General features: G+C 36.8%; 1 protein-coding gene across 1 annotated transcript in view; it reads left to right on the forward strand.

Moving 5' to 3' along the window:
• Positions 1–12,793, forward strand: part of MDGA2 (MAM domain containing glycosylphosphatidylinositol anchor 2) — a 693,384-nt gene that overhangs the window by 466,410 nt on the left and 214,181 nt on the right. The window contains exon 6 of the mRNA XM_010967002.2: positions 8,660–8,929. Coding sequence (XP_010965304.2) covers positions 8,660–8,929 — 270 coding nt within the window. The remainder of the gene's footprint in view (positions 1–8,659; positions 8,930–12,793) is intronic.

The following is a 12,793-nucleotide window of genomic DNA, read 5'->3' on the forward strand; positions in this document are numbered from 1 at the left end:
GAAACTATCTAATGGAATTCCCTTTACAGGAGAAAACAGACGCCCAGCAGAGTTAAATCTATTCAACGTTATTCTTTAAGATTAGCTATGAACCAATCTTAGCCAAATTACTATGAAATTAAGTTACAGAATCATAAAATAATTCAAAATATAACACTATGATACAGTGTCACCTGGATGGGTAATAAGAAAAAAAAAATGAATCTTATCAGACCAGTAAGAGAGTAACCAATTAGAGAGTAACGTTTTTGCACAATCCCTCTATGTCATAATATTGGTTGCAGAAGTGCCAGCTGCCTCCATTCCGCAGCTGTGGTGGCCAGAGGGGAATGATTGTTTCTTTTGCTACTCTGGTGAGGCCTCAGGAAGTATAGCTGTGAGATCAACGCCAGATGGTCTTAGAGGCGATGTTGTTATCTGTTCTGCTGCTGCTGTGTCACTCTTACAAAAGAGCCTTAAATCTTAACTGTTTTTTTTTAAGGCTATGCTGAATTACCCACATACTGGTGCTCTTATGACAAAGGCCATATGCCTTTAGTTTTCATTTCAGGGACATAATTTGGCTTACTCACATGGTCTATTAATAGTAATGTATGTGTTGTAACTGAGCAAAGAATTAAGTACAAAGAAGTGTAGATAATCTGCCATAACTATTTTATGTGAATGGTGCACTAAATTTTGATGGAGAAATTCTGTGCTATCACCTTGTTAGTGATTAAAAAACATGGCTAATTTTAGATGGGTTGAACAGTGAAAGAGCTGGCCTTTCATTGGTCAAGGTCTTCTTCATAAGCAGTATTTTTCAGTGAAAGGTGCATGAAATCATGGGTTCATGTCACATTCTTTCACGTTGGTCTTTTTTTTGTCTGTGTGAAGTTTATGACAAAATAGGGGCTTAGGTGGATTTTCTGTTCTCTGACCTTTAAATTCATCATTCTTTTATTCAAAAACACTTTACTGAACATATAATTCTTTGCCAAATCCTTTTCTGAGTGCTGTTTGTACAAATTTGAAAAACATCATCCTTTTCACTCTGATAGCCTATCCCTAAAAATTGCACAGTGAAAGGGGAAGGTAAATGTTCTAATGGTGGCTGGGGTGTGTGGGAGGAGGTATTATAAGCAGCTATGCTTATATAAAGGAGGAAGGAATTTAATTGGGCAAAGACTAGAAATTTGATTGAGAATTGATGTTGACATCTGAGCATGGTAACGTGGTTTACCAAGTAGAAAAGCACTGTAAGAGGATTCTAGACAGCAGGAATAGCTAGTTCATGCCATGTTCATTTCGTGAGGAGGACATATTTGCAAGCTGGCACTATTCCTAAAAACCTGGTATCTTCTATAAAGAACAGGAAATTTGCCCAGGCAACAAATTCCTTAGTTTGAAGTTTGATTCCTTAGTTTTAGCTTGGGTTTTCTCTTCATGAGTGAAGAAACCCCTCTGGGATTTGCTGCAGCTGCAGCTGAATGCGCGATTTCTTATAAACTTGAATGAGACCACATTTTGCCAAGATTTCACCTGTTGGGAAGAACAGTAAGGGATTGTTGACCATGGAAGGGGGATACGTGGTGCTAAAGTTCTTCTTCATCATGTTTTCCCAATATTTACAAAGACACTTCAGGCCATTAACTATTAGTACCCCAACTATTGGCATAACTTATTGACTGAAATAAGCTTTTAACCTTATTGTCCATTGCTCACGTTGGAACACAAGTTCCAGTTCTAGTATTTCCGTTGATCTTGTTTAATGACTAGATTCAGAGGTAAATGACACTTGTTATGATTTGTAAGGTCTCATTTCTTTGAAGAATATCTTATGACATATTTCTTTACTCATTGTGCTGTGGTGCCATAAATATCCGGGTCGGGGATCATAAATGTGCATGACTTCTGAGAACAGGCAGGTGATGTAAATGAGTGAAATCCCCTAAGACAGTGGGAGTCCTGGGGAGAGGGCTAGTTCTCGTCCTGTTAGGCTGTCAGACTCTGAGTGCAGGAATTCTGTGGGTGTTTTGTTCACCATTATATTCCAAGTGCCTACCACAGAGCTTGATACACAGTAGGTGCTCAATAAATACTTATTAAATGAATGTGTTGAAATGTACTAGGGAGAACAAACAACACCTAAAAACATTCACTCGTAATAATGATAACAAGAAAAACAAACAGTAAACAATATTGTGCTAACCAAAGAAAGCCCATCTAGAGAACCTCTTTTTGGAACTGATGGTGTTAAACAGCAGGTCTCTTCTAGGAGACTTATGTAATTTTCTATGAAAGAACGTATTTCCTCTGCCTTCTCAATCATTTCCAGAACTATCTGTTCTTTAAATATTAAAAAAATGAAGAACGCTCGTTGGCTTCAGTGTCTGTAGCAAACGTTCTCTCTTGCATTGCAAACTGTTCATGAGTGCTCTTTCAGGTGTTGCCATATCCTGGAGCATTGCTTTAAACAGCCTTTCCCAATATTATATCCCTCCTGGGCTTCATGAGAATCAGTCCGTTTGTCAATAATAATATCTGAATAAAAACTTAACTACATGGGTGGATTATTTTGAGTTTTCTAATCAACTTCTAATATATTCTCTCATTTTTATTTTGTGAAATGTTCATTGTTACCTGTGTTTCAATGAAATGTGTGTTGAAAGTGAATTTCAATGAAATGCATGAAAATACAGTGATTCTTGTATCTCAGTGAAATGACTACTTTTTGCAAAACAAACTTTTTTTTTCTCTTCCCTGAATCCATAAACATAGCATGTCTCTCCACACAGAAGCTGGACTTGGTTTGTCTATCATGTGTACATTTTTTGGTTTAAAAAAATGTAGGGCCACGGAACAGAAGCAGAAAGTTGATCCTATATATTTTTACTTCCTCTTCCTTTTATTCATGCTATGCCCCTATTCATTTTATTTTGTGCTTACATCCTGATGGATAAAAATGCCCCTACTCACCATCCACTTTTTCCTTTATCTTTCAACATTATCTTCATATACCCAACTATCAATCATTGAATTTACATGGAACGGGTGCCCAGCAGACACCATGAGTGCCCTGCTTTCTCCTCTTTGCCTGTTCTGGAGGTTATTGTAGTTTCTCTTGAGAGATTCGACGTTCAGAATCTACTCTGGAACTTACTGTGTTCAGCCAATGCATAAGTTTGGGAAGTTAAGACCTATAGAATAATCCTCGACTAATGAAAACAGGAGTTGGTAGATAAACACCGCAGCCAGCCTCCTCACTTTTCAGAGGGAGAGTTCTGAGGTGTGTTCTCGGTGGTTTCTCAGAGGGTTCCCAGCATCAGGGAGCCAGGCTTCCCGCAGTGACAAGCACTCATTGGTGCTCCTTTACTGGTTTTCTCCCTTTCTTGTCTCTTCTCTGCTCCTTCAGTACACTTCCTGAAATCGCCACCCAAATGAGCTACTTCTATCAGGATCTGCTTTGGGGAGGATTCAAATTAAGACAAATATCATCCTAGTTGAGGATTTTTTGTTGGAGATCATTCTGGTTTGTTTGTTTGTTTCCTATTCTTTGTGATTTTCCTATAACTCAATACTCAAGTTATTTCCAATCAAAGAATCATGTCTTAGATTATCTCCAACTCAAAGCAACTGGCAGTTTTATACTGTAGTTAACTGCTTCATATCCATTTAATCAAAGAGCCTGGAGTGGAAAACTAAGCTCCTTGTTAAATACTGAAAGGCCCGAATCTTTGGAGGGCCAAAGTCTCTAGGAATATAAAGATGATTAGCACTGCATTGTTTTCAATTTTTTAAAACTGTATTTATCTTCAACAAACTATTATGTCAGGTAGCAGCCAAAATAAAACACCAAAGAAGTCACTGACCTTGGCTAAAATAGTATTTTCTTCCTACAGAATGTATTATTAATTAACCTCAAACTGAATCTTTGTATCACACATCCAGAGGACTTTATGCAGAACTGACTCACTAAACTTAGTGGGCCTGAATCCCAGTCTACAAACTCAGGTTTGAAAGAAATATACCTTTATTATTTTATAAGTCAGCTTCATTTTTATCTCAACCACCTATTCTGCCATGATGTCAGAAACTGTGTCTCAGTCAATGTGGAGTTCCTGTTTCCACAGCAGATTGTGTTTCAATTCTAGAGGGTGCTGTGTTGTACCAAAGTGTGGGGCATGAGAGCTGAATCTTTTGACAGGCATGTATTGCCTGAGTCCTCCCTCATTCCATCATCTTGCCACATCCTGTTCTGGCCCATCTCTAGGCTTCTTCTGCTCCACTGTGCAGGATAGGGGATTGTTCCCCTGAGGCATGGAGCCTTTCCTATGACCCTCACTATGTCCCATCTGTCTAGCCAGTCACACTCAGTGACCTCAAACCAGGAAGGGACACACAGATGCCCCTCTGCTCTTGAATATCCGGACGTTTGGGATTTGTTGTAGGAGTCAAGAGGCCACCTCTCTCTCTGTCTCAGACCCACTGATGCCTCTGTTGCTCAGCCCTAGAAAGCATTTCTTTTTGTTTGCCAGGAGGGGAGGAGCTGAAGAATTCTCTTCCTTGGAAATATTTCCTAACATATACTTTCCATGTTGCAGTTATTGAAGGGTTTAGGATTTTGGAAAATAAAAACCACCGGCTGGCCTCTCCTCTTTTTCTTTTTCCTCCCCTTCTTTTCCCTTTCTTTCTCTCTATTTCTTTATCTATATTCTACTTGATCACATCTTTCCCAGGACCTATAGATCTATATGTCTCTCTGTCTGTCTATGTATCTATCTATCCATCCGTTTCCACTACAGAACACATAAAGCATGCTAGGATGTTGTCATACTGATCTTAAAGGGGAGAGTCAAGTCTCATGACAGTTGCTCTGGTGACCTATGCTTTCTATCATTCAGTGCTGGCAAGATTCTTATTTTGCTAGTCTGATGGACATGAATTTAAAAGCAGTGTGTATACAGAGAATGTTTATAGCTGGTGGTGTGTGTCTATGTGTGTGTCATGTGAAAAGCAGACTTAGTTGGAATATTTTTTATGTAATTTGAGCCATGTTTTGCCAATTACTGTAAAACATGTTTAAAATAATTGTATGTTTAGTTAAATATAAGTGCTTCACTTAGCTTGAAAGATTTCCTTTGTTTACTTTATGTATTTCATCTTTTTCTACTTTTTTCTTTGCTTTAATGAACATCCCAAGTAAAAAGTAAGACACTCTGCATTCAGCGTTTCTCTTGTCCTCTTTCAACTCCTGTGTTTCATTTCTTCATTAGTTAAAAATGAATTTCAAATAGTAATCTGGCTCCCACATGGTGCTGTGAAGAATAAATAGATGTCTAGATCCTGCAGTATGCTTTAGAACAATGCCCTTGTCTCACCGTTGTAAGGAAACTGACAATCTCTATGGCTTTACATGTTTATTCTTACATAGTGATGGAGTAATTCGGCCAAAACATACAGTAGACATTTAGTTAATACTCAGCCACGTACATGATTCACTTTTGCCTATGAGCTTTTTTAAAAGCCCTAAGAAAATGTTGAATCTTGAAAAACAATAGTTTCAACTTACAAATTAAAAATGTAAAACAAAATTAATAAATGATTTATTATGTGGCTTCAAAATGTATGGACATATTTAAATATATTCCATGTGATATGTCATAGGACCTCCAAAAGGCAAAATAGTTTTAAAAGATCTCTGTCATATACATCAGAGTGAAATAGAAAAATCGCATTTTAAAAAAAAAACTCCATTTTTTTTATACTAGTCATTCATTTATTCACTTGGCCACTTATTGATTTGCCTTACTAATATTTATTAAAGACTCATTATGTACCAAGGACAGGACCAGGCTATGAGGGTGGTGACAAAAGAAAATATTTTTTCAGTGCATATTTTGTACTAGGCACTGTCATAAGCAATTTATACATGTTAAATCATCTCACTGATGAAAGATAGTTGACAGTTATTTTCCTCCATTTCAACATGGTAAAACTGAAGCACTCAAGAGTGAAAGAACTTGCCCAAGCTCACAAAACTATTAAATAATAGCAGAGTCAAGATGTCAACCCAGATGTTGTTCTCCAGAGTTTGTGCTCTTACCTCTCAACCAACCATCAGGCCATACTTCAGAGAATGCAGTCATGACACTTCTGGCTGAGAGCTATAGTGGTCACCCGTCTAATATTATGAGATGTGGTGTGAAAAGGAAAATAAGGGGGGGGGGGCTATGGGAGCCTGTAAGAAGGGAGTACTCAGCTCAGGATGACATCTCTTCTGAAAAATATTTTTATCAAGAGACAAAAATATTTTTTATATTTTTCCTACTTTAATTTTTTTTTCTCTATGGCAGGATTTACACTTAAGCTTGATGAATCCTAATTTTCCTATAGTTCTTAAGCAAAGCCTTTCAAAAAAAGCTGGTATTTATAGAATCAAAACTAAGACACTAGAACAAAATGATAAAAAATTCACTTTTATCTTTTTAGGATTTACAGCTAGAAAATTTTGATACTTATATACATGTGGACATTTTTAAAGTCTTGAAATCATTAGCCATTTTTGTGGTCTGTGTGGGATATTTTTAGTATCAAGGATTATCAGAGAAAATAATGCCATCGTTAATAAAACGAAGTTGGACAGTGCTCAGTTTTCAATTCTGACTTGGAAAAGAGAATTTTTAATAAAACTATCACTATATTTCTACAATGTGCTGTACGTAAAACAGTGGTCATCTTGTTTGTTATATGTGTATTATTTTATGAGCTTTAAAATTGTCTTGAGCTTTTTTCTTTAAATATTGTGTATCTAATAGAAAGACAACTCATCCTTATACAAGTCAATTTCAGGAGCAGCTATTTCTTGACTTAATGTCACCATTGTGTGTTTCCATAGTCTAATAAATATATGCTATCAGTGGCCCTTAGGCCTTGAGACATTTTCACTAAAACGTGAGGTAAACCAAATGAGTTATTAATATAACTGTTGGACTCTCTAGAATTATATTTTTAACTAAATACCTTTGTAAGATTATACTGTTAACCTCAAATTGAACTATACGGATTTCCTTTATTTTCATAATACGATATCAATAATTAAGTATAATATCTATTTTCAAAATATTTAATTAGTAATGTCTTTTTCTCAGTTCAACATTAAATAACTCTTTGAGATGCTTTTTTTCCTACCAAATTGCAGTGTCTTTTGTCTCTTATTTTCAGTAGGTGCATTTCCCAACAGGTTTTTGATCATAAAGCTTTATAATTTAAAGTCAACACCTCAGGAAGGCTATTAAGATACTTTGGAAGCTTCTCCAGTACTTAAAATGATGTTAGAAAGTACCAACATGTAACAGTGATGTTTAAAAAGGTCACCAGGCATTTCATGCCTATCCCACCAAACCATGATAATATATAGAATTGTTTTCTTGCTCTCCTCTGACTTTTTAAAAAATATTTTTATTAGACAACATTGATTTGTAACATTATTTAAGTTTCATATGTACATTATATTTTTACTTCTGAAAACCCTTCAGTGTGCTTACCACCAGCAGTTCAGCTTCCATCAGTCACTGTACAGTTGATCCCTTTTATCCATTTCACCCTCCCTCTGCCCCTTTCCCTGGTAACCACTACTCTGTTTTCTACATGTTTATTTTTGTTTGGTTTATTTCATACATTTGTGGTTTTTTGTGTTCTTTTTTTATATTCCTTATATGAATGAAATTATATGGTATTTGTCTTTCTCCTTCTGACTTACTTCGCTTAGCCTAATACCCTCAGTGTCCATCCATGTTGTCCCAAATGTCAAGGTTTCATTTTTTTGTGGCTGAGTAGTATTGCATTTTGTGTGTATGTGTTTCTACATATACACGCACATATATACATATATAAATGGCAGACAATATTGAACCACGCACATTTACCTTTTATTCTGAGAAAAGCATTCTTCATCTCTAAACTGTAATTAATATCTTAAAAACTACACAATACAGTTGAACACTTTAAGTGGCCCTAATGTGGGTTGATTTCATGCAATACAGTTTTTACTTTGACATCAGATATTTCTGAATCTGTGAACTTAAACATTACCACAATGCATGCCCCTGTTTTTTATTTACGGATACATTACATAGGCTGGCACTGCAGTGTAAGCAGAGGAAATTGCTATATGTGAACATAGTTTTTGTGCAGTTTCTGTTTTGAATGTTTGATGAAAAATCTGTAAAACAGCATTTTTTATTGAATGGATATTTATCTACATATTTTTTAGCCCTCCAAAATTGCAAACATTTTCACCTGGGAGATTATTATGTAGCTGTAATATTTAAAGCTGGAAGGACAAAAACAAATGGTGATAGCATTAAAAGACAAAGAGATTTTTGTTTTAAAACTTTGATCCCTCTTGTCATTCTAATTTTGAAACAATAATCCAGGAATATGTAAATTTTAATTCCCCTCTCTACGTGTAAGATTCTAAACACATTTCTATGGGTTTATACCACATTATTAAAATAAATAACCATTATATGTGGCTTAAATTTGATTAATACAATGAGATTTTGGCGAAAGAGGACAATATTTCACTTTAACTATGTGAATAAATATAAGGCATACTGTTGAATTCTGGTTGTAGTGGATCTAAACAGGTGCATGTTCTTTTGTTTATGTCTTCTAGCATCTCCGTCAATTAAACTCTTGGTGGATGACCCTATAGTTGTAAACCCTGGAGAGGCCATAACGTTAGTATGTGTTACGACAGGAGGAGAGCCCGTACCCTCTCTCACCTGGGTCAGGTCCTTTGGGACTCTGCCTGAAAAGACTGTTCTGAATGGAGGAACTTTGACCATACCTGCCATCACCTCGGAAGATGCTGGTACTTACAGCTGTATTGCCAATAATAATGTGGGAAACCCTGCAAAAAAGTCCACCAACATCATTGTGAGAGGTAAGTTTGCCTAGAGAATGTTACAGCATAAATTCCTGAGAGTTAGCCAGGCTATGACAAGGCAAATCATGTTTCCTCAAATTTTGTATGTATACAACATATATAGAAAATGGTTTATAAGTGATGAATGATGTCTAATTATGACTAGAACCCAAGATTCCTACTTCATAACAATGCTTTTTATTTGCATTGAATATTTTTCATAATATATTCTTAGTGATACCATGGAATAGTTTTATAGTATGTTCTTAGTTAAAAAAAAGATTAAAATCCAAATGTGGCATAGAGGAGGTTGTGTATTAGTTTAGAGATTCAACAAATGTATCAGTTTAATGTTTAATAAACATTTATTGAATCCCTATCACAAGCAGAACTGTAAATTGTAGGATTGCATAGAGATCTATAAAACATTACCTTGTACTCAAGTAAACTACTGTCAATGAAAATAAAATATACATGTGTAGCCATATGACACAGTGTTTGGCAAGCATAAGCAAAAGCTATAGACATAAAAATTATAGTAGTTTCTGGCTGAGGTTACTGGAGACTATCTAATGACGTTTGCATCAGGACTTATAGGCTGGGTAGAGTTTTAACAGATTGAAATTAGGAAAAGTCAGAGACAGTAAAAGGTAAAGTTTCTATGAGGAAATGACGTAAAATGTGGATCACTAAGTCAATGGCAGTGATGTTCCAGCTGGTTTGCTGGTGTGCATGTAGAGGACATGCTGTCCCTCTGTTTTGGAGAATGTAAAGTCACCGTGCAAGGAGAGCATATGTCTTTAGGTCTCACTTCACCTGGCATGGTCCTGGACTGGGGATGGAGGATGGACACCGATGCCTCTAAGGTTAAAATAGACATGCATATGCCCAAGAGGACTCCTCCAGCAGACCCAGCAGACAAATAACAATCTTGAAGGAGGATTCTGATGAAAGCAAAACATAATTGAATATATTGAGATAAACACTTGTGATTTTGTGGACATTGATTGTGGTGGTTTTAGTGACCACACTTCTGATAGTTTGGATGGTGATCTCTTACCATCCAAACTATCAGAAATATGCTACTTGGCCCAAAATACACTCTCTTCAGAATATTACAAGATGTTATAGTGGAAATAAAAACACTGTGGATATGCACTATTTGCTACAAAATTGTAAGCCATACAGTATTTAGTAAATGCAAGAAATACAATTTTTTATATATCACTATAAAATAAAACATCATGCCAGTTGAGCTACCAATGTTTTCTCATGAGATCGAATGTTACCAGGAGAAGTCTTTCAGACTTGTTTATACTTAGATTTTCTTTGAAACCATGTATCACTCATTAGCATACAATGAAAATGAAAGAAAAATTAGTTGATTAAATAATTCCTGAAACTTCACCCTCAGAACCAGTCCATCTTCTAAATCAGTTTTCATCCCAGTCCTTGATGACTTTGGTTTTCTAAATCTAGTTTGTTCAGAGGATCATCTGCAGCTATGTTGAATGCCTGCACAACTGACAAATGGTCCAGCACAACATGCTGGTGGTGTTCAGGCACCATCCACGAAGGACCGACTCAGTCCACACCAAATGTGCTCACAGAGTGATGTTCTCCTCCCCGTCTCAGCGGTTTCATCTTCCTTCTTAAAAAAGACAGCTTCCAACTTTGACATGAATGACCTAAAATAAAGCCTTAAAAATCTGTTTCGCCAATTTACAATTTATTTTTGTGCCTTTAATTTATCTGAAGTGTACATTTGCATAGCCATGTTGTATTCCCAGTGGAACCTCTCAGCAGAGGCATTCGCGTAATTCATAAAATCGAGTCTGTATGTAATCTCACTGAGTATAGAAATAGCCTTGGTTAACAGGTCCTAGATTAAACTGTGGGGAGAAAAACTGCTATAGTAGTATGAGGCATTTGATTTCTGCCACAAAGTCCAAGAAATTCAGTTCAAGAAAAATGGCTTTCTTTTTATTATATCAAAGAAATTATTTTCAAGTCTTCTGAATTTCTAGACCTCTGTAGTGTCTTGGATTAACTGTGTCATGGATACAGCAAAAATGGAACTCTAGGTTCATTTTCCCCCCATTTCCTTTCTGTAATTAAATCAAGATCCACAGACCAGGTTTTTTGAGCAAGCACAAAGATACTCTGTGCATAGAAGTCCCATTAGCATTTGAGAATATCCATGGAAAAAAATAAGATTGTAAGGTTCAGACACGAATAAAACTGGAAACATTTATGAAGACATCATTTGATTTTTTAAAATAGAGAGCATGTTAACTAATGTAGATAACCCTCCATGCAGATAACAAGCTCAAAACTGAAGAGGAATCTCATATTTTAATATTTTGTTAGACATTCATAAATATAGCAGCAATGCCTTTTTTTATGATCCTTTAAAAAAATTGCAGTGATTGAGCCACATTTCTTCCAGGTCAGGAGAGAAGCAGTTGCTTAATACATTTGATAAGAAAATTATGTTGATTTCCTAGGTACATGTTGGGTAGCCTGATTTTCAAAATTGCTAGCTGACATTCTTAAGTGTGATACTCAGTAAGTCTTCTTGGTCCTATTTAAACTATACTCTGAATTTCACCATACCTTGCCAAGTTCACTGTTACCAACTTTGTGTAAACAATCAGTGTATATACCCTGCTTGATTAAAATAGCTTTCTTATTAACCTTCTTTCCACTCCAGCCCCTCTTTTAGAAAGGGGTGTTTATCGACCGTATTAGATTAAGTATACAAGGCTAAGTGAAGGAACAGACCCATACATGTAATTACTCAAGACAAAGATACTTCCAAACTTCTTATAAATAGTGTGTCATTCCCACCTCAAGTTCTCTGTTGTTGTGAGTCACTGTATTTAGAAATGCCCACATTTCTCTTCTGCTGTGAATTGAATGAGCTGCTGTGTTGAACAAGCATGGTTCATAACATGATCAAGACATTACTGTATTTTAGTGTCCTGTGGTCTTTCAAAATTTTATTCAGTGATTTTATCTTTCCCTGCTTCAGAAGAAAAGTCAGCCATGATCCTTCTGCTCATTGTTAAAAGTAGAGATCCCTACAGTGCATTCAAATCACAATCATGCATTAGGTCAGTGTTTTGGATGTATGATCCAAAATAGTGAAAAAACTACAAACCTGATTTAATGCAAAATTTTCTCCCCGGCCCAGCTTGGGTCCACTTTGGGCTGGAGGCCTGCAATGGGAGAGGGGATGGGAGCTGATAAGGTTGGCTTCTTCTTGTTTGTCTTTTCACCACCCCCTTTTTTCCTACCCAGCCCTTGACTTGATAGCCGGGTTCTGATCTCCCTGACTTGGGACAGGGTAGGAAGGTCGTCTCTGTATAAAACATTTTTTTCTCTGCAGCATATCAATGGGCTCTTGAGAGATTCCTCTACCTAGAAGAGATGCACATCTGGGTGCACCAGGGAAAGATCTCTCATCACGGATTCTCCCTGGTCTGTCGATGTGCCACAGTCCCCGAGCATCTTGTGCCGTACTCCTGCACCCTTACCTTTCTGCTGAGGGCTCCCCTCTCTCCTCCAGGCAGCCAGCTCGACAGAGCCCAAGACAAGAAGCCCACACTACCTCTCCTTCCCTGTGCGACTCACAGCTGTAAGCAGAAATGCTGACCAATAAATTCTTGGAGAGCACACAGACTCCAGTGTAGCCACCTCTATCCTGTTGTCACACGGGTTTTGCTTTCCTCAGATATGTCAGACATCATTTCAGGGAGAATATTTCAGAGCTTTGGCAGGTCCCATGAAAAGCCCCTCAGTAGGATTGAGATGAAATAGACAGGTTCTGCCCCCTTTGGCCTGGAAGTAGCTTCATCTCACAATTTCATCTGAAGATAT

Source organism: Camelus bactrianus, chromosome 6, assembly GCF_048773025.1.
Source record: "Camelus bactrianus isolate YW-2024 breed Bactrian camel chromosome 6, ASM4877302v1, whole genome shotgun sequence".
In the NCBI taxonomy this organism is placed as follows: Eukaryota; Metazoa; Chordata; class Mammalia; order Artiodactyla; family Camelidae; genus Camelus; species Camelus bactrianus.